Genomic DNA, 21226 nt, shown 5'->3' with positions numbered 1-21226 from the left:
CTGACCTGAGGAAGAACTCAGTCCCTGTGGGTGGAGTCATTGCACCATATTATGGCTGTTTTGGGAAATGTCTTGAAGATAGTATTGTAAACATTGATTATGTAGCAATTCAGTGCAGCCAATGCTACGGGTCACTTATCTCAAATCCATGACTATTGTGTCATAAACAGCTTTTTGGACTCATCTGTATCCTTTCGATTTCAAACAGTATTTCAGTTCATTGACAACTGAAGGAGGAGATTGATACAGACTCTATCCTGTATTTTAGTTGTCTAACACTGAAGAATCTGTGTCATCGACAGTGGACGCCACAGCCCCAGTATTTGACAGACACCAGAGTAGTGTCTGTTTAATAGGAGGGGGGATGGGGTGATGACTGAACCCATTCATTGTCATTTGGTGGTGGCAGCGGTGGGATCAGGCAGCGATTATAGCGATTACGATTTGTGCTTACATGGGGCTCTGCGTTTTGTGCCACATCCACCGTCGTCAGCTGTGCTGTCTAAACCCTAATCTGTCCGCTATAACAAACAGCAGACGAGGGAGCAGGCGGCAAAGGGTAGGGAGGGAAGGCTTGGCCGGGGGCTGCTGTAGCAGGGGTTGTGGACAAATTGAAAAATGAAGAAGCAGAGCCCCGAGATGTTGAATACTCAATTTACATTTTACTGAAGCAAGCCATTAATGTCAACATGAGTCTCTTTTTTTTTCTCCTTCCTTAATACGATCACCTTTTTTCTTTCTGTCCGTGTTCTGAGACGGAGTAAGTATGCGAGTGGTACTTTGCTCAGTCTGTCGAAAAGTGAAATAGTTTTTATCCCAATGTCATACAGTTGACAAGACGATGACGAGAGTTTATTTCTTTATTTATATAATGTTCTGCTGGACTGCTTATTGCAGATGCTGAATGTACTATATCTTTTTTTTTTTTGCCCGTTTTTTCTGATTTTTCTGCAGTAATTTAGGATCTACTGCAATAATATGTCACGTTTACAGCATACGCTGTACATCACATAATCCATAGTAATTTGAACATTTTGAAATTCCATTCCATTAGACAAAACGCCTTGCATGTTAAGTGTTTGGAACGTACATATTAATACTTTCCACATTTTGTTACGTTACAGCCTTATTCTAAAATTGATTAAATCAAACAATTACCTCAGCAATCTACACACAATACCCCATAATGAAACACGTTTTTTTGTGTGCTAATTTATACATAGGTATTCAGACCCTTTGCTACATTGAGCTCAGATGCATCTTGTTTCCATTGATCATCCTTGAGATGTTTCTACAACTTGATTGCAGTCCACCTGTGGTAAATTCAATTGATTGGACATGATTTGGAAAGACACACACCTGTCTATGTAAGATCCCACAGTTGACAATGCATTCCAGAGCAAAAAACAAGGCATGAGGTCAAAGGATTGTGTCAGCACAGATCTGCAGCATTGAAGGTCCCCTAGAACACAATGGAAGAAGTTTGGAACCACTAACACTCTTCCTAGAGCTGGCCGCCCGGCCATACAGAGCAATCGGGGGAGAAGGGCCTTGGTGAGGTAGGTGATCAAGAACCCGATGGTCACTCTGACAGAGCTCCAGAGTTCCTTTGTGGAGATGGGAGAACCTTCCAGAAGGACAACCGTCTCTGCAGCACTCCACCAATCAGGCCTTTGTTAGTGGCCAGATGGAAGCCACTCCTCAGTAAATGACAGCCCGCTTGAAGTTTGCCAAAAGGCACTTAAAGACTCTCAGACCATGTGAAACAACAATCTCCGGTCTGATGAAACCAAGATTGAACTATTTGGCCTGAATGCCAAGCGTCACGTCTGGAGGAAACATGGCACCATCCCTACGATGACGCATGGTAGTGGCAGCAGCATCATGCCGTGGGGATGATTTTCAGCGGCAGGGACTGAGAGACTAGTCAGGATCGAGAGAAAGATCAACGGAGCAAAGTACAGAGAGATCCTTGATGAAAACCTGCTACAGAGCACTCAGGACCTCATACTCAGGGCGAAAGTTCACCTTCCAACAGGACAACGACCCTAAGCACACAGCTTAGACAATGTAGTAGTGGCTTCGGGGGAAGTCTCTGAATGTCCTTGAGTGGCCCAGCCAGAGCCCGGACATGACCCGATCAAACATATCTGGAGAGACCTGAAAGTAGCTGTGCAGTGACGCTCCACATCCAACCTGACAGAGCTTGAGTGGATCTGCAGAGAAGAATGTGAGAAACTCCCTAAATACAGGTGTGCCAAGCTTGTAGCGTCATACCCAAGAAGACTCGATGCCAAAGGTTATTGAGCAAAGTGCCGATTAAAGGTCCTGAATGCTTATGTAGATGTGATGTTTCATTTTTTAAATATAATTTAGCAAATATTTCTGAACCTGTTTTTGCTTTATCATTATGCAGTATTGTGTGTAGATTGAGTAAAAAAAACTATTTAATCAATTTTAGAATCAGGCTGTAACGTTACAAAATGTGGAAAAAAGTTGAGGGGTTTGAATACTGTTCAAATAATACTCCTTAAAGGGGTGACTTGGCAGCATAAACAGTGTGCTGGCCTTGCTGTTTTTCAGAGGTGTACTTTTTCTCTTTTGTTTTTTCTTATTGTATCTTTTCTTTAGTTAATTTTTCTCAAGGGTGTGGATCAGTTTTAATATTGCAGATATATTGTTGTAATTGTCTGCATCATGTAATTGTCTGCAATTGAAAAATTAGAAGTTTTGAATCCGGTGTCGTTTTGCGTGTCTATTCATAAACCATGTGCCATGGAATTGGTACATCGAAAATCTCTTCCCAACTATTTTGCAATCTATATGGCACAGCTGTAATTTTTTTGGTCCTGAAATGAAATTGGTATATCTCTTTATTTATCACAATTTTCTTTAACCATTTTTGGTCTTTAATGCAGGGCTGACACAGACTCTTCCCCCCTTCCACTTGCCTCTTCCATTTTTGTGGTAATGCTGCAATTAGTTGGTTGTAATTTTGGGTAGAGCAGACATTTCCATATGTATGTGTTAGCTGCATGTGTGGCATAACTCCACCAGTCCTATTTATGATGCAATTTGCAAAAAAATACCTTTTTACATTTTTTTTTAAATCTAAAAATGTTTTTTTTTTTTTATCAATTAGTATATTTGAGTTTAACCACTATTTGTTGTTTTTTCAGGTGGAATAAACTGAAATTGCAACCAACTTTCTAAGGCTTGTTTAAAAAGCAACAATATTTTGGAGATTTTGTTTTCAAATAACCGAAAGTGAGCAGTTCTAATCTGAATAAAGGGAAAAAGGCCATTCTTGAACATGGGGTGAGACATTCTTAATAATTTACTAGAGAACCATTTTGGATTTAAGTATAACTTTTGTATGACCGATGCCTTTAGTGAGAAGTCTAATATTTAATCATTTCTGCCCTAGGAATTCATAGGTGTTCCTTATTAACCCAGCACCTACGGTTTGAAAGATGTGCGTATGACCACAAACTTTTCAAAGCATACCCCCAAGGTACAGATCTCGGATCAGCTTCCCCTCCCCCAATTACTTATTTAAATCAATCAACACCATGCGAATCCGTTGGTTCACCCTGCTAGTTCAAAGGGTCTGCGTCTGAGCCAAGAGTCTGAAACCCTGATTTATCCTCCTAATTGGTCATTGTGAAGTCGTAGTGCCAAGTGGGACTTGATGTGTTTAATTTTAACTAATTATTTTGTATTTTTTTGGGGGGGGGGGGTTATTCATCTTTAGTACCATGTGCTTTGAGAAAGCCAGTTCACATGAGACCGAGGGATGTGTTCCAAATGGCACCCTATTCCCTACATAGTACACTACTTTTGATCAGAGCTCTATTGACCCTGGTTTAAAGTAGTGCACTAAATAGGGCTATGGTCAAACATAGTGTTGCAAATAGGGAATGGGGGGGGGGGGGGGGGCATTCCTGTTGCAACTTGATAGAGGTTACATTGCATGCTGTGTAGATGTGCCACAATGCCTTGTGGGAACTGGAATATTGGTCAAGACAGATGTAAAGGCAGGGATTAAATGTGCAACCCACATCGTGGAGTATTGTATATTTTAATCCACCCCAGAGGAAATGTATTACAAACCATGATGAAAGTTTTGGAAATGACATGACATTCAGTCAACATGTTTTAATCAAAAATAAACTCTTATGTGGAGGATGGTATTGGCTTTGTATAATAGCCCTTCTGTAAAGAGAGCTCTCCTCTTTAAATATTCAGGGGGGTATATTTAAATCTATTAATCATGATAAACAGGAGAGATAACATGATTGCTTCTTCAAGTAAAATGTATTTACGATAATGTACTGTGTGTGTGTGTACATGTATGTTAACCGAAAGGTTGCAAGTTCAAATCCCTGAGCTGACAAGGTACAAATCTGTCGTTCTGCCCCTGAACAGGCAGTTAACCCACTGTTCCTAGGCCGTCATTGAAAATAAGAATTTGTTCTTAACTGACTTGTCTCGTTAAATAAAGGTAAAAAAAAAAAAAAAATGTTCACAAGTGTGTGTGTGTGTGTGTGTGTGTACGCCTTTGTGTTTGAAGAGCTTACCCGTAATACCTGTCCCAATTGACCCTTAATCCGGGGTGAGTGAGTGACGGGGGGGGTCATGACCCCATAAAGCCTGGATGGGTGCTGAAGCTCTGGACCATATCTCATTAAGGGGCGAGGTTGTAAACGAGTCTTGCCTTCACTCTCTCCCCTTACCGGAGCGATTGATTAGTCCAGGGACAATCAATGTTAATTAAGGTGTGAGGGAACCTTTTAATTGTACTGCATGAATCATCGTGTCAGCTTGCGCCTTGACCTTCTTTGATTTACATTGTGAATGAATGGCTCCTCGTTGAGAAGTAAATACCTTCTAGATATTGCCAGATGAACCTAGTAGATATCAGAAGATTTTGATATGAGTTTTAGATTTATGCATAGCTTGTCAAGGATGATGAAGAGGATTGACTCTCATGCATAGGGCATATAGTATATTGTGAATGGCTCTTGGTGACAAGTTATTGAATTTTAGATACTGCCAGATGAACCTAGTAGATTGAAGTGGAGATTTGGTAGTCAATACGTTTTAGATATAGACAGGTAAGCCATGTAGATTTGGTATTCAATACTTTTTAGATATAGCCAGGTAAGCCGTGTAGATTTGGTAGTCAATACTTTTTAGATATAGCCAGGTAAGCCGTGTAGATTTGGTAGTCAATACGTTTTAGATGTAGCCAGGTAAGGCGTGTAGATTTGGTAGTCAATACGTTTTTAGATATAGACAGGTAAGGCGTGTAGATTTGGTAGTCAATACGTTACACATATAGCCAGTTAATGCTCATAGATTTTGTTTGATTGTATGGTTTAAGAGATTTTTGCATAGCTTGTCAAGGGATGTTAAGCAGAGGTTCACGTGCGTAGGGTATGTGACTTTGTAACTCCTCTAGCTGTGGCATTGACCTACTGATGTGCACAGATGATTCGATCATATCAATCAATACACTTTAATCCAATGAGTCCCTCCGTAACGCTGGTGCGTTTTGGACTAACTCTTTTTTTTAAACACTGTTTGAGCTTAGGACTTCTGGGTTGTACCATTTGGATTCGTTGGATTTTGTCTGTAGATACCATTAGTCTGTGTAATTTACGTGGGCTGAGCTAGAGCGGTGTTTGTGAGACAAGGGCAGATCCCAAAAGGGCCTGGTAACGTCTATAGAGTCAATGGTTTGAGCACTTAGCTGAGACTCTATGATGCTCACAAGCTACACAAGAGTCGTTAGAACGTAAGGTGTTCTTGTCCATAGAAGATCATAGGAAATCCCAGGACAGCATCTATAATACTATAATATGCTCACGTAGTCGCTGTCACAAACTCCACACTGACTAGTTGGATATTCATTTTTCCGGTGAGAAAACCATTTCTGTGCTTACAGCATTTATACACTATATACAAAAAGATGTGGACACTCCTTCAAGTTAGTGGATTCAGCTATTTCAGCCACTCCCGTGGCTGACAGGTGTATAGAATCGAGTACACAGCCATGCAATCTCCAGACACAAACATTGGCAGTAGAATGGTTTTAGTGACTTTCAATGTGGCACCGTCATAGGATGCCACCTTTCCAACAAGTCAGTTCGTCAAATTTCTGCCCTGGTAAAGCTCCCCCGGTCAACTGCAAGTGCTGTTATTGTGAAGTGGGAAATGTCTAGCAGCAACAACGGCTCAGCCACGAAGTGGTAGGCCACCCAATCTCACAGAACAGGACCTCCAGGTGCCTCGGTTTCAACACTCACCAAGTTACAAATTGCCTCTAGAAGCAACGTCAGCACAGGAACTGTTCGTCGGGAGCTTCATGGAATTGGTTTCCATGGCCGAGTAGCCGCACACAAGCCTAAGATCAAAATGCGCGATGCCAAGCGTAGGCTGGAGTGGTGTAAAGCTTACTGCCATTAGACTCTGGAGAAGTGGAAACACGTTCTCTCGAGTGATGAATCACGCTTAACCATCTGGCAGCCCGAATGACAAATCTAGGTTTGGCGGAAGCCAGGAGAACGCTACCTGCCCGAATGCATAGTGCCAACTAAAGTTTGGTGGAGAAGGAATAATGGTCTGGGGCTGTTTTTCATGGTTCGGGCTAGGCCCCTTAGTTCCAGGGAAGGGAAATGTTAACGCTACAGTATACATTGACATTCTATGCGATTCTGTGCTTCCAACTTTGTGGCAACAGTTTTGGGAGAGCCTTTCCTGTTTCAGCATGACAATCCCCCCAGTGCACAAAATGAGGTCCATACAGAAATGGTTTGTAAGATCAGTGTGGATCAACTTTACTGGCCTGCGCAGAGCTGTCGTGTCTTTAGCATCATTAAACTGAAGTATTTAGTATTACGCGATTAAATTGATTAATCATGTAACTGTAATTAACTAGGAAGTTGGGGCACCAAGGAAAATATTCAGATTACAAAGTTATATAATTTCCTAATAACTTTTCAGATATTTTATATCTGATTAATTAGTCTTCGAATTAATGAATTATTTACTTTACCTCACGTTAATCTCATTCCAAACGCAGTCTTCACTCATTCCAAACCCAGTCTTCACTATGAGTCATCCATACATCAATTGTCTTAAATAATTTATTTACTAACTAAACAATTCACAGAAATGCATAAACAAACAGTAGATAAGTACAAGGAAATGATAACGGAGTTTCCCTAGTGGGATAAACCGGTATCGCGGCTTGGTGGACTAAAGGGGAAGTGGGGGCCAACTGAGATGAGACACTACAAAGTTGATAATTATAACAATTGAAATGCTGATCCTTTGCACATGAACGCTCACTCATTCGGGAACAATTGCAATCAATATATATATATTTACGCTCAGTGTGTTGTCGGGAACTTTGTTGAAAAGTTTGTTTCTGTTGGAGAGTTTTCGTCCTCTCGCTCTCTCTCTCTCTCTCTCTCGCTCTCTCCCTCGTTCGTGGTTAGAGTGAATTGTTCAGAGTGACATTCATTCATGTTGTTGTAGAACATGAACATGTTGTGGCGTTCAATGATACCGAATTCCTAGCTGCAGACTAGTAATTAATATCAAAGACTTGTTCTTATTCTGTCGGTATCGATAGTCTAAGAGTTTAACCACGTGGTATGGTTAAAAGATTCAGCAATGGTCTGCAACCTTCGTCCTCTCGTAATGGAGAAAATCATGGTCAAGTGAGAATTTCTCAAAGTTGGGGTTTTATTCAGGAGTTGCAGAAAAGGGCCTGTCCCAGGATGCCCGACCCTAACTGTGCTCATGGGCGGTCCTCTGATTTAGTTAAACTCAAAAGGGAATTGGAGTTTCCTTCATTAACCTCTCTGGGATAGACGGGACTGTCGCATCCCACTTGGCCAATTGCCAGGGAAAATGCAGAGCGCCAAATTCAAATAAAATGCTATACAAATCAAACTTTCATTAAATCACACATGTAATATACCAAATTAAAGCTACACTCGATGAGAATCCATCCAAAATGTCAGATGTCAAACAAGCTTTTCGGGCGAAAGCATAAGATGCTATTATCTGATGATAGCACAACAGTAAACAAAGAGAGAGTAGCATATTTCAACCCTGCAGGCACCACACAAAACGCAGAAATAAAATATAAATCATGCCTTACCTTTGACAAGCTTCTTTTGTTGGCACTCCAATATGTCCCATAAACATCACAAATGGTCCTTTTGTTAGATTAATTCCATCAATATATATACAAAATATCCATTTATTTGGCGCGTTTGATCAAGAAAATAACTGGTTCCAACCTGCGCAACGTCACTACAAAATATCTCAAAAGTTACCTGTAAACTTTGCCAAAACATTTCAAACTACTTTTGTAATACAACTTTAGGTATTTTTAAATGTTAATAATCGATCAAATTGTAGACGGGACAATCTGTGTTCAATACAGGAAGACAACAAACTAACGCTACTTTTCTAGTCATTCGCCTTCAAATGACACACATTCAAAATGGCCATACTTCTTCATTACACAAAGGAATAACCTTAACCAATTTCTAAAGACTGGTGACATCCAGTGGAGGAACTACAAACAAGTCCCTTAGAAATCTAGTTTCCCAATGAAAACTCATTGAATAGACAGTGACCTCAAAGCAAAAAAATCTGAATGCTTTGTCCTTGGGGATTTGCCTGCTACATAAGTTATGTTATACTCACAGACGTGATTCAAACAGTTTTAGAAACTTCAGAGTGTTTTCCATGCAAATCTACTAATAATATGCATATCTTATATTCTGGGGATGAGCAGCAGGAAGTTGAATTTGGGCACGCTATTTATCCAAAAGTGAAAATGCTGCCCCCTATCCCGAAGAAGTTTTAAACAGTCCAAAATCACATTACACAATTTTACAAACAGTATCCTCCTCACTCATTCATTTTATACAACAATTAGATGTAAACCTCAAATCTGAGGCTATTATAAAAACAGCGTTATGGTAATGTGGCCGCACCGTCTCCCATTAGCTTCACCAAAATGTAAACGGACAAGTTCGTAGCTGTATTCTTCACCAATTTTTTTTTATACCTTCTTTGGAACATAAATGTTGTTCGGACCTCAAGTTCTGTGAGGTTGAAGAAATTCCTTTGTTCTCTATGAAAATTCACTCTGTCTCTATACTGTGGCCATGAGGAGATACTCTCTTCGAGGAATTTATGACCTCTCTGACCACAGCAGCCTAGTTGTAGGAGGCAGGGAGAGGGGGATGGGGCTTGCTGTACCCAAAGAGGGCAACTTCATGACAGAGCACTGACCTCAACCCCATCGAACACCTTTGGGATGAATTGGAACGCCGACTGCGAGCCAGGCCTAATCGCCCAACATCAGTGTCCGACCTCACTAATTCTCTTGTGGCTCAATGGAAGCAAGTCCCCGCAGCAATGTTCCAACATCAGTGGAAAGCCTTCCCAGAAGAGTGGAGGCTGTTATAGCAGCAAAGGGGTGACCAACTCCATATTAATGCCCAAGATTTTGGAATGAGATATTCGACGAGCGGTGGACCTTAATGGATGGATCTGTTTATGTCAAATTGTTTGATGTTCTGCTTGTAGCCCTGGTTGTCTTGAAAAGAAAATGGTAAAACCATTCAATGTGAGGCTGAATATAAGGTCTGGACAAGCAGATAAATGGTCAGATACTGTAAATGAAAAGTCAATTTTTTTTGCTGGGATCTGTGGACTAATGGGGTTAAGCATGTGATGGTACATTTTGTGCAGTAAGCGGTGTCATTACGCCTGGCGACATCATCGGGTGCATGTGGTGGTTGAGCTTTGATTGATGAATGCCAAAAGTAAAATGGCACACGTAAGACACTGCCAGCCAAGTAATTGTGTTGATAATGAAAGCCGAGGTGAAGGCTCTTTCGCGTCTGAGCCGATTTTGCACTCGGCCGACTGTTTCCTGTCCCCATCCGTCATACCCTGATTATCAGTCTGCACACAGTGCAAATTCATATCACGGCAGAGAAATCGACTACGTCCCAAATTGCACCCTATTTCCTACATAGTGCACTACTTTCAACCAGGGACCATATGCCTTTGGTCAAAAGCAGTGCACTATAAAGGGCATAGGGTGTCATTTGGATATTGACATTGTTTTAGCCTTATTCTTCTCGTCAAATGGATGATTCTACCATTGACAGCATAGCAATCAATGTCCACAGAACCCGCAAATGCATCGACCTCTTAATCTGAGCAGCGAAATGAAATGGGAATTAATTCTAGTTCATTAACCACATGCTAAATATTTATCATATTTGCCAATGTAGCAACATCAGCGTTTGATTGGGCACCTCTGGATATTGACTTTATGATTCTATTGTCAGTATTTCTGAATCCACAAACACACACTGTAAGGTTTTACACATGCTGTAAAACCATCATTTGGATCATCCTGGATGGTCAGTCCTCGCATCCATATGTCTGTCTATGAATTTGAGTGTTAACATTTCTCTTGCCCTGTCCCTCAGCTGTTGACCAAAAAACGATTGCAGGCTGACTGCTTTTTTGTTTGAATCCCAGGATGCCCCGTTAGTTAACCTGACCTTTCTCTTCCCTTTCAGATGTAATAATCGGACCCAGTGTGCTGTAGTGGCTGGACCAGATGTATTTCCTGACCCTTGCCCCGGAACCTATAAGTACCTAGAAGTCCAGTACGAATGTGTACCCTACAGTACGTATCTCTTCATTCTCTTGTGTTTCTCGAAGCAGTTCATCGCTTTATGCCATATTGCACGCTATTCCCTATATAGTGCACTTATAGGACTTTGGTCAGTAGTGCACTATAGAGAGAATAGTGTACCATTTGGGACAAAGCCTGTGACATAGTACATGATGATTTCTGCATTGTAACTTCCTTCTTCATCACGCTTAATTTTCATGTAACAGCAATGCCACTTCACTCTGTCATATGCTAAAATGTATGATTATGTCATTTAAGTAAATGTGGTCACTTTTTAAGGAGGCAACAATAAGAAGGGGTCTGAAGTGCGGTAGCATGGGTGCTGGGAAATGTCAGTATCTGATTCCGGTAACCTCTATTGTGCAGGACTATCGATTGTGCCCTCAATGTAATGTGAAAAATGAAAGTTCAAAATCACTTTAGCGTGTCAAAATTATTACCTTTTATTCCAAACCCTGGTCGATTTTTTTATCTCCGACAATGTCTGTGTGAATGTCTGATATATTTTTCTCCTTTATCCAACTCATTTTGTATCTTCATGTATGAATAACACATTGTCAATGATAATCCAGCACATGCCATATTGGGCTTATAAGAAATACATGTTATTAGATTTCTGATGTGCACTGTATTAATTGCTACGGGGATCTGGTATACAAGTGAGGCATTGGATTCAAGCGAGATGAAGATCGAATGTAGTATTATACTTCAAAGGGCTATCATCCAGACATAACATGTCAATGTTGATGTCATTCTTATTCCACCTGGTCTTCCTTTTAACAGTGTTTTTGGACAGCTGACAAGACAGACTTCTCTGTCAGAAGAGGTCCTTTTTAATGATGGAACCACATAAATAGCCCTCTTTGACGTTGAAAGATAACCAGATGTTTTGCAATTGGTCAATTGATTTGCTCACACACGTAAAATGAAAATATTGCATCGGTCATCAACTGATCCTTTTCAGAGTATTCAGCCTCGCTTCTAAGCATTGAGAAGGGAGCTAACGGAACTGTCGGGAGCTATTACCAACTGTGTCCAAGTTAGTCCTTTAGCCTCAAAGGAAGTTTAGCTTTATTCGAAATGCAGTCAGGTTTTTAGCTGCCGTGTTCAATTCAATTCCAACAGAACTCGATTGTATTCGCTTAGCTTCTAGCTAGGCCATTTGTTTCACAAACACACGTCGTATATGGGATGAGAGACCTAGGCCTGAACCTTTTTAAAAGCTTCAAAACCGCATGCCTTTCAGCCACAGTGGCATCATAGCATGACCGACGCACCCCAAAGGGATCCATGGGTGAACTGGAAATGGAAAAGGTTTGACGTGTGAATGGAATACCCAGCGTGTAGACCGGGTTAAACAGACAAACAGGAAGAGGGGATGTGGTCACTGGAAGTGCACGGCCATTATCATACGACCTCCCACATTGTTTTTCGCTGACCTCGAAAGGAGAACGTTTTTTTTGCTGTGAAAGCCCGTGGTACCGAATGTGTCAAAAGCTAACCACATGGGATTTAGAAGCTATTGTAATTTGGAATGAACTGGATGTGTCAGTTAAAGACAATTATATTTGCTGCAATCCGGCTTTGTGCCTTTGGAGAATGGATGGTAATCATGCTGCGTTTCAAATGAAACAAATGTCACACATCAGATGTTATTTCATTTTGCGGTGCTTTTATCTACGTTTTCTATATACAAAAATCTGAGGAGATTATGCAATGAAAAGGCAGCCTGTCAGAAACTATATATTGGATTTTTTTTAAAAAGCTCTAATTTCCATGGTGGTGGTTCTTATCGTAAGATTATCCACCATACAGTACTTGGATATATTTGAGCCACAACCCATTTGTTCAGTGGTAGCATTGGACTCAACAGTCCACATCAAATAATGGATCTTCTTCCCTGATGGTGAATTCAGACACATCCTACAGTAAGCATCCCTCTCTTTTCTTAGAATCAGTGTTTTGTTTTGTATTAAACACTGGTGATTACAACCACCTCCCCAGCATCACAATTGCAACTCCATTTCAGAATCCATCAATACATTCCTATAACAGCTCCAGTACTGCAATACTGATGTGAGCACTTCTCAAGACACTGAGAAGACATAGAGGGCTAATAGCTAGGATGGCCAAAAGCACTGACTTGTTTGTGATTTTACGTATTGCCAGTTAAATGACTAACATGTTAGGAAAAAGAGTGGATTTGAGATGAGGCAAGTATGGGCAGATAGATGGTATAAGGAGGAATGTGTGGTAAACCAGCCCCCCACACCCAGCCCTTCTCCAGAACCATACCCCTCACCCAACCCCATCTCCAGCCTATCACCAGACAGACTGACTGAGAGACTAATAAGAGGACCAGCCACCCATGGTGTGAATTCTCCTCCAGCCGAAAAATCTCCACAGTATATCCCACTGACAAGTTCTCTCTCTTGTTCTCTCTCTCTTGTTCTCTCTCTCTTGTTCTTTCTCTCTCGTGTTCTTTCGCACTCTCTCTGCCTATATCTCTCTCTTCCTGTGGAAGATGTTTTCATCAGTATTCCGGTGCTGAAAGCAGGCACTGTCAGAATAAGTTACAGCTCCTCTCTCCATCTTCCATGAGCAGAGGAGAAGGGCTCCATCAGACCCACACCTGCAATAGTAGTGAATGAGACGCTTCACTCTGAGAGAGCTTCACTCTGACCCCATATGATATCGTTTTGATTAATTGGTGATTTCAATTCACACCATGAATTGTAATGGCGGTTATTCTGGGAGCTAGCCACACCTGTGTTTGCCTGTGATTTGGAGAGATGCAGACCAATAGTCGGAATAATAATTCGAGATAAAAGAGCTTCCTTTTTCTAGTCGGTCCAAGACGACAAGACGGTGCTGAGTCGAAGGCAATCATACTGGCGCAGAGCCCATGCGTGTCATGATGACAGAGTCATTTGGAGAAACCAACTCTACTTCTATACCGCTTCTCGTCGGTAAACAACTACTTTCTGATATTGCCACGTTGCCAATGATATAAGCCGTCTTTATGTTCGCGTCAGCATGAACTTGTGTTTCCTCCAACGCGAGAACACTCACTTACCTCCCCTGTGCTTCCCTTGTTTAGACGTGCTCTGCCATGCAGTTTGTGGATTACTACGGCTACCCTTTAGGAATGAGTGATGCGCCCGTCGTCCTGTTGTGATGATGACCTATAACCTCGACTCTCAGGCCCTGTTTGAATACTCTTAAAAACGCCTCGCGTCCTTCCACCCTTCCTTGAAATAATCACTGATATAACGTGCATGGGTTGATCAATGCAAGCGTGTCACCGCATTGCTTTCACCAATCACACATTGTGTCAAATCAGTGTTGCTCAAGGACGGAGGAAGGGAGGATACACTTTAAGAGTATTCAAACCGGGCCCTTGATTCAAATTCTCTCATGTCTCCAGAAAGATTCAGAAAGACTCCGCTCCCGCCAGTCCTGTCCCTCGCTTATCAAAATGTTTGTTCTTTAACGAGCAGGTCCCAACCCAATCTTTTAGAGGTCAACTCTGTTTCTCAGTAGCCCTCTGACCCCACTCTTTCATAACTTTAATGAATCCATATAGTCATAACACCTCGGAGTGCTCCTTAGTTCCCCGCAGGGTCATGAAAGAAAACACATCCCCCTGTTGAAAAGGCGGCAGTTTCCCTTGTGGAATGTTTGGCCGAACACCAAACTCCCTTTGGAGGAAAAAGAGGGGGTTACAACCTGGCATCGGCCTTTCCCAACTCCCTACCTCCTCTATGACTAATTAGATGACGAATGTACTGACCTTGATTTCTGCTGATAAATCCCGATACGAGGTAAAACCAGAGCTTTCCTGTTCTTGCACGCTAATAAATACATTGTAAAAAAAAAACACAAAAAACACAATGCACAGCGGGATCCCGCCAGCTCCGAAAACGGCTTGTGTGCACGAGCTAAGCCAAAATGTATAATCATGTAATCGCGACCTTTTTGAGTTGGCTGGAATGAGGTAGTCAGTCCTCAGCTATACGTCGTGGCGCACAGCCACGTACTTTTGCCCGACAATAAGCCATTTTTATTTATTTATTTATGCTTCTAATTATTTCCGCATGGCCGAGCAATCAATCCTTAATAAGCAGAAACTGGTTCGGCGGCCTAACCGAATCAAGCAACTGATTATTTTTGGCACAACACTCAGCACCTGCCTGGTGCTGAGATGGCAGATAGAAATGTGAAATCAATGCGGCGAGTGGGTGTCGTTTACAATCCCGCCCCCACAAAATGTGGTGTCATTACGGGCGACATTACGCCACGGTCACACCTTTCGTCAACAGCACCTGTGTGAACGGACTGCTTGGCTGACCAGGCACTTTGTAATAGTCAGCCGGGCTCCCTGAGGCCTGTAGCGAGATTGATTTCAAATCTGATTTGAGATGAAAAATGATGACATGAAAACGTAAAGTCTTGGCTAAATGCTTAAGAGGAAAAGACAAATTGTCTGTGTCAGTGTAACCTTCTGTCATTCACACCGCAAGTAATGGCATCAATATCTATGTATAATTGCATATGTATTCATCTTTATCAGATAAACAGTATATAACTAACTCAGTCAGTCATTTAGTCGTCAGTTGTATATAAGGCATTCACACAGCAGGCACCAGCATTAGCCTACATGGAGCCTACAGGGAGTCTTGTCACCTGAATGACTATATCTACCTATCCTAATGTGTGAAAGGGGGATTGCAGTGCTATCATATCGTTTGGTGGCAGCTGACCACCCTGCAACTGGGGAAAGCTTATGATGATGTCTTATGGTGTGTGTGTGTGTGTGTGTGTGTGTGCAAATATAAGGGGGAAATAAAATCAATGACTTGTATCTTGAATGTCACAGTCATTGGTTTGAACACTGACAAACTGATTATGTCCATGGTTAGGCTCCCAGATCCGTAGGCTCCCAGATCCACAGTCATTGTGTTTTGTAATTAAATAATCGCATTGTTGCTAATTGATTAAAGAGAATTCCAAATGTTCAACATCAAATTGATCATCTCTAGAACCATGTGAAAATGGTGCGTTTCTATGTTTTGTAGTCAAATAGATGCATGCGTTTTTTTCCGATGACATCATCCAGAGAGACTGATGACGTCGTCTGTGTGCATCGTGTGATTTTAACCAACTGTGAGCAGGCGAAGGCTACTTGCTAAGAGGAATACATACTAATACAGTGTTGAATGCACTGACTTCTCACTTCAACAAGGATACAGTGTGTAACGTAATTATCATAGAGGATACATGGAAAGGCGAGGGAAATTAGAAGACATTAATGCATGTATTTTCCTGCATTGTTCCAGTAGTGGGTCGGTAATTGCCCAGGAAGGGTGTGATTACCAATGTGGATAAATGGAGGTGTTAGAGGTGAATCTGGGCATGTGGAAAAATGCTTTCCCCCCACTAATAGCCATGTAATTTATCAGGTCCTCGTTCTGGCCTCTATCTTTTGGTCCTTCATGGGCAGAAACACAGGCACACGCGTATGCACGCAGGCACGCACACACACACGCAGATGCAGGCATGAACACACACACACACACACACGCAGATGCAGGCATGAACACACACACACACACACACACGCAGATGCAGGCATGAACACGCACACACATTTTTGAAATGGGTGCTAAGTTCAAAGAAAAGAGAGACCTGCACGCACACAAGGGATGCTTAGTGCCAGGGCTATCACTCTGATTGGCCTCATTGGGGTCTCTCTCTGCGATATCGCCCTGCTAATCCGAGTTCCTAAAGTGTGACTGGTGTAATGAAGCTCCCTCTTTCTTCTGTGTTCTCTCACCAAACACTCTTTATCGCCAGGCTAAAAGCTTTCTTATTTCCCCTCTGCCTGCTTTCACTTTCCTGCTTCCCTTCTGTAATTTCAAGTTTCTGGAATCAAGGCATGTTCAGGAAGTGAAATTAAGTTATTTCTACTCCAATTCCGGTCCATGTTCCTAAAAATGTATTTAATCTTTATTTATTTTGCTTGTGTTATTTTCCCCTCTATCGGACTGTCTGCTGCCTCTCCCTGGTGTATGACTGGTTGGCTGTGCGCCAAGTCTTTGCACCTGTCTCTCTCTCACACACACACACACACACACACACACACACACACACACACACACACACACACACACACACACACACGCACTTGAAAACACACACACACTAATACACACACACACACACACACACTAATGCTCTCACACACACACACACACACACACACACACACACACACACACACACACACACACACGCACTTGAAAACACACACACACTAATACACACACACACACACACACACACACACACACACACACACACTAATGCTCTCACACACACACACACACACACACACACACACACACACACACACACACACACTGGCGGCTTCCTGCACTGTCAAGGTTATGAGAGAGCACAGCTACTGCTCCCAGGGAGGGAGAGCAATAGAGGAGAAAAGTAGAGGGAGAGGAGAGGAGGGAGGGAGGGAGAGGGAGAAATGGGGGACAGAGGAGAAACGAGACAGAGGAGTATACAAGAGGGTCAGGGGCGGAAGGAGTCAGAGGGTCAGGGGCTGAAGGAGTCAGAGGGACAGGGGCGGAAGGAGTCAGAGGGTCAGGGGCGGAAGGAGGCTGAGGGACAGGGGCGAAAGGAGGCACAGGAGGCAGAGACTTAGACCGAGCAATTGTACCCGTGACCCTCCGCCCCTCAAGGAAAAATAATAGAAATTGTATACGTGACCACCCCCCCCAGGCACATGCTATTCAAAGCCCTCTAATTTGTGTCATTAATTAAGATGTGGGAGTCTAGTCACTGTGCCCTCCTAGGTTCAGAGAACAGGAAGAAAGGAGGGGAAGAAAGAGGGTGAAAAATGACCAAAATGGCCTCCGCTCAGCCATGAATCTCTATTAGCGCCTAATGATACCATTCTGCCACCTCGTCGCTATAATGATGAAATTGTGAAATGTTAATTATTTAAATGCGTATCCATACAGCTGTCGTTCACGTGGGCAGGGCTATCGAGGGCTTAAGAGGGTTACAAGGTCACTAAAGGCCTTTAGCATTATGCAGAAGCCATTATTATTTTCTAATTCTAACATACACTACCGGTCAAAACTTTTGTAACAGCTACTCATTCAAAGGTTTACCTTTATTTTTACTATTTATTACATTGTAGAACAATAGTGAAGACATCAAAACTATGAAATAACACATATGGAATCCATGTTGTAAGCAAAAAAGTGTTAAACGAATCAAAATATATTTTATATTTGAGATTCTTCAAATAGTCACCTTTTACCGTGATGACAGCTTTGCACACTCTTGGCATTCTCTCAACCAGCTTCATGAGGAAGTCACCTGGAATGCATTTCAATTAGCAGGTGTGCCACCTTAAAAAATCATTTGAGGAATTTATTTCCATCTGAATGCATTTCAGCCAATCAGTTGTGTTGTGACAAGGTAATGGGAGGTATACAGAAGATTGCCCTATTTGGTAAAAGACCAAGTCCATATTATGGCAAGAACAGGTCAAATAAGCAAATCGAGACGACAGACCATCGTTACTTTAAGACATGAAGGTCAGTCAATATGGAACATTTCAAGAACTTCGAATGTTTCTCCATGTGCAGTCGCAAAAACCTTCAAGCGCTATGATGAAACTGGCTCTCATGAGGACCGCCACAGAAATGGAAGCCCCAGAGTTACCCCTTCTGCAGAGGATAAGTTTATTAGAGTTACCAGCCTCAGAAATTGCAGCCCAAAGAAATGCTTCAGAGTTCAAGTAACCGACACATCTCAACATCAACTGTTCAGAGGAGACTGTGTGAATCAGGCCTTCATGGTAGAATTGCTGCAAAGAAAACATTACCATAGGACTCCAATAATAAGAAGAGACTTGCTTGGACCAAGAAACACGAGCAATGGACATTAGACCAGTGGAAATTTGTCCTTTGGTCTAGAGTCCAAATTGGAGATTTTTGGTTCCAACTGCCATGTCCTTGTGAGACGCGGTGTGGGTGAACGGATGATCTCTGCATGTGTATTTCCCACTGTAAAGCATGGAGGAGGAGGTGTTATGGTGTAGGGGTGCTTTGCTGGTTACACTTTCTGTGATTTTTTTAGGACACTTAACCAGCGTGGCTACCACAGCATTCTGCAGCAATACACCACCCCATCTGGTTTGGGCTTAGTGGGACTATCATTTGTTTTTCAACAGGACAATGACCCAACACACCTCCAGGCTGTGTGAGAAGGATACCAAGAAGGATAGTGATGGAGTGCTGCATCAGATGACCTGGTGCCCACAATCCCCGACCTCAACCAAATTGAGATGGTTTGGGATGAGTCGGACCGCAGATTGAAGGAAAAGCAGCCAACAAGTGCATATGTGAGAACTCCTTCAAGACTGTTGTAAAAGCATTCCTCATGAAGCTGGTTGTGAGAATGCCAAGCTGTCATCAAGGCAAAGGGTGGCTATTTGAAGAATCTCAAATATAAAATATATTTAGAATTTTTTTTCTCACACTTTTTGTTATTTCGTATATTTGATGTCTTCACTATTATACCATATTGTAGAAAATATAGTAAAAATAAAGAAAAACCCTTGAATGAGTAGGTGCTCTAAAACTTTTGACCAGTAGTGTACGTGTATTAAATACTCATTGATTATAGTTATTATCATTTATTTTTCTGTGACACTTTTTAGGGGATTTTGAAAAACGTGTTACGAATAAATTGTATTATTATTATTTAGGACGGAGGGGGCATGACTCAACATTAAATGAATATGCGGTGTTAATTTGCAATGTCATATAGCATTAAGGTTGTCCATATTGATGGAAATCACTAAATGCCTCTACATAAAAAGCGACATTCTCTTAAGATATTAACGTCATTTTCCTAATAAGAATGCATAGGGTGTCCAAGCGGCTTATTTGATTTGATAGGGCAGCTTGACCAATTTGATTCACTTGAGACCATGTGCCCTTTTGACGGGTCTGCGTTTTGCATGGTGAATTACTTGGTGTTGAATTCCTATCTGCTGCCAACACATGGCAGTGCAGTTACAGCTGTGTTGAATATTAGACATCATAGTCGGTGGTAGATGATGATGTTACACATTAGAATGAAACTAAAGGTATTGTCACCATCTTCTCCATCACAGCCATCAACACATGACACTATGTCTACCATATATATTTACAGGAATAACAACTAGGAATCTATTTCTGGGATAATTGTATATGACCTCTGCTTCAGCAGATAGCAGGAAAGACCTTGCTGTTTGTGCCCTTGGCCAAATATGAAAATAGACAATGAATATATCTACTCTAGTGCAGCAGAGGCTGTGTTTTGCCTGGAAGCCATTTTACATTCACTCCACTGTGCCGGAAGGTCATACGTTGTATCGCTGAAGACTTCTGCTCCTGTTCTACGTCGAAGCTGTTGTCGATCCAACGCTAGTAGGGTTCATAGGGGTTAGTCCTCTTCGTGACCAAGATAAATGTACTGCTAAAAGTAGTTGAAGTGACATTTCTGTATGATACTCTCTCTGAACTGTCTAAATGCATTGCTATCCATGGCATATCAGTCTGATTTGGAGAGGATATATCCATAAACCATTCTGCTTTGAGAAGATCGCTTGGCTGTGCGAGTCCACTTAGTTTTACATTGTCTTCTGTTTCTTTCCCTCTGCACTTATCTTGGAGAGGGGAAGGAAGAGAGAGTAGAGTGCATTTTAATGACTCGATGACAACCATGACCAAAATCGTATTAAGGTCACAATGGGGTAGGCGCCTTTTCATATGAATCAATTCTCCCGTCTCTCCATATTCCCTCCTTCATTCCATTATTTTATCTTAGTGCCACTGAACTTATTCAGTGTTCAGTGATATTCCGGCTACGTCGCTAGTATCCCAACCACGCTGCCGCTAGATAAATAATGTCAAATAGCCCAGGAGATTTCATGTTTGACCTTGGGGACGTACACAGAAGATTCCGTCCTGACGAGCGATGACAGGAAACATGGGTAACGTGTATCCACGGGACGTGGCTGCGTATTGCGACGAGGATCCCCGGCGTGTCCCGCTGCTACTTGGTCGCCCGTCGCTTCGCCATCCCGCTTCGCCATCTCTTAAAGCGCTAACGGGCTTTGTTATAGACCGTTACCCTACCTCGCAACCGCTAGCGATCACTCAAAAAAAATACAGTAACACCCTGCCTTTATGTTGTGTGGTAGCTAATGGTCTGGTGGAAGATTAAGAGTTTAATGTGAGAGGTTGACATTGTCTGTTTACCTAGATTCAGTTCGTAATGTGTGTTGTTAAATGATCATTGTTTGAGATCAACTACATTGCTGTCAGGCTGCACAGAATCACTGATCTGGAAATCACCTTGCACCCCAAACTACTCATTTTCGATGGAGATTCTCCG

General features: G+C 42.0%; 1 protein-coding gene across 1 annotated transcript in view; it reads left to right on the top strand.

Annotated features, from left to right (window-relative positions):
- The window catches only part of LOC115133545 (adhesion G protein-coupled receptor L3-like), a 267932-nt gene that overhangs the window by 89276 nt on the left and 157430 nt on the right, over nt 1-21226 (top strand). Inside the window, 1 exon segment of the mRNA XM_065021894.1 lies at nt 10632-10741. Within this exon segment, the coding sequence (XP_064877966.1) occupies nt 10632-10741 (110 nt within the window).

The sequence above is a fragment of the Oncorhynchus nerka genome, linkage group LG8, assembly GCF_034236695.1.
Source record: "Oncorhynchus nerka isolate Pitt River linkage group LG8, Oner_Uvic_2.0, whole genome shotgun sequence".
Lineage (NCBI taxonomy): Eukaryota > Metazoa > Chordata > Actinopteri > Salmoniformes > Salmonidae > Oncorhynchus > Oncorhynchus nerka.
The sequence above is the reverse complement of the archived record's forward strand: the minus strand, read 5'-3'. Positions and strand labels throughout refer to the sequence as shown.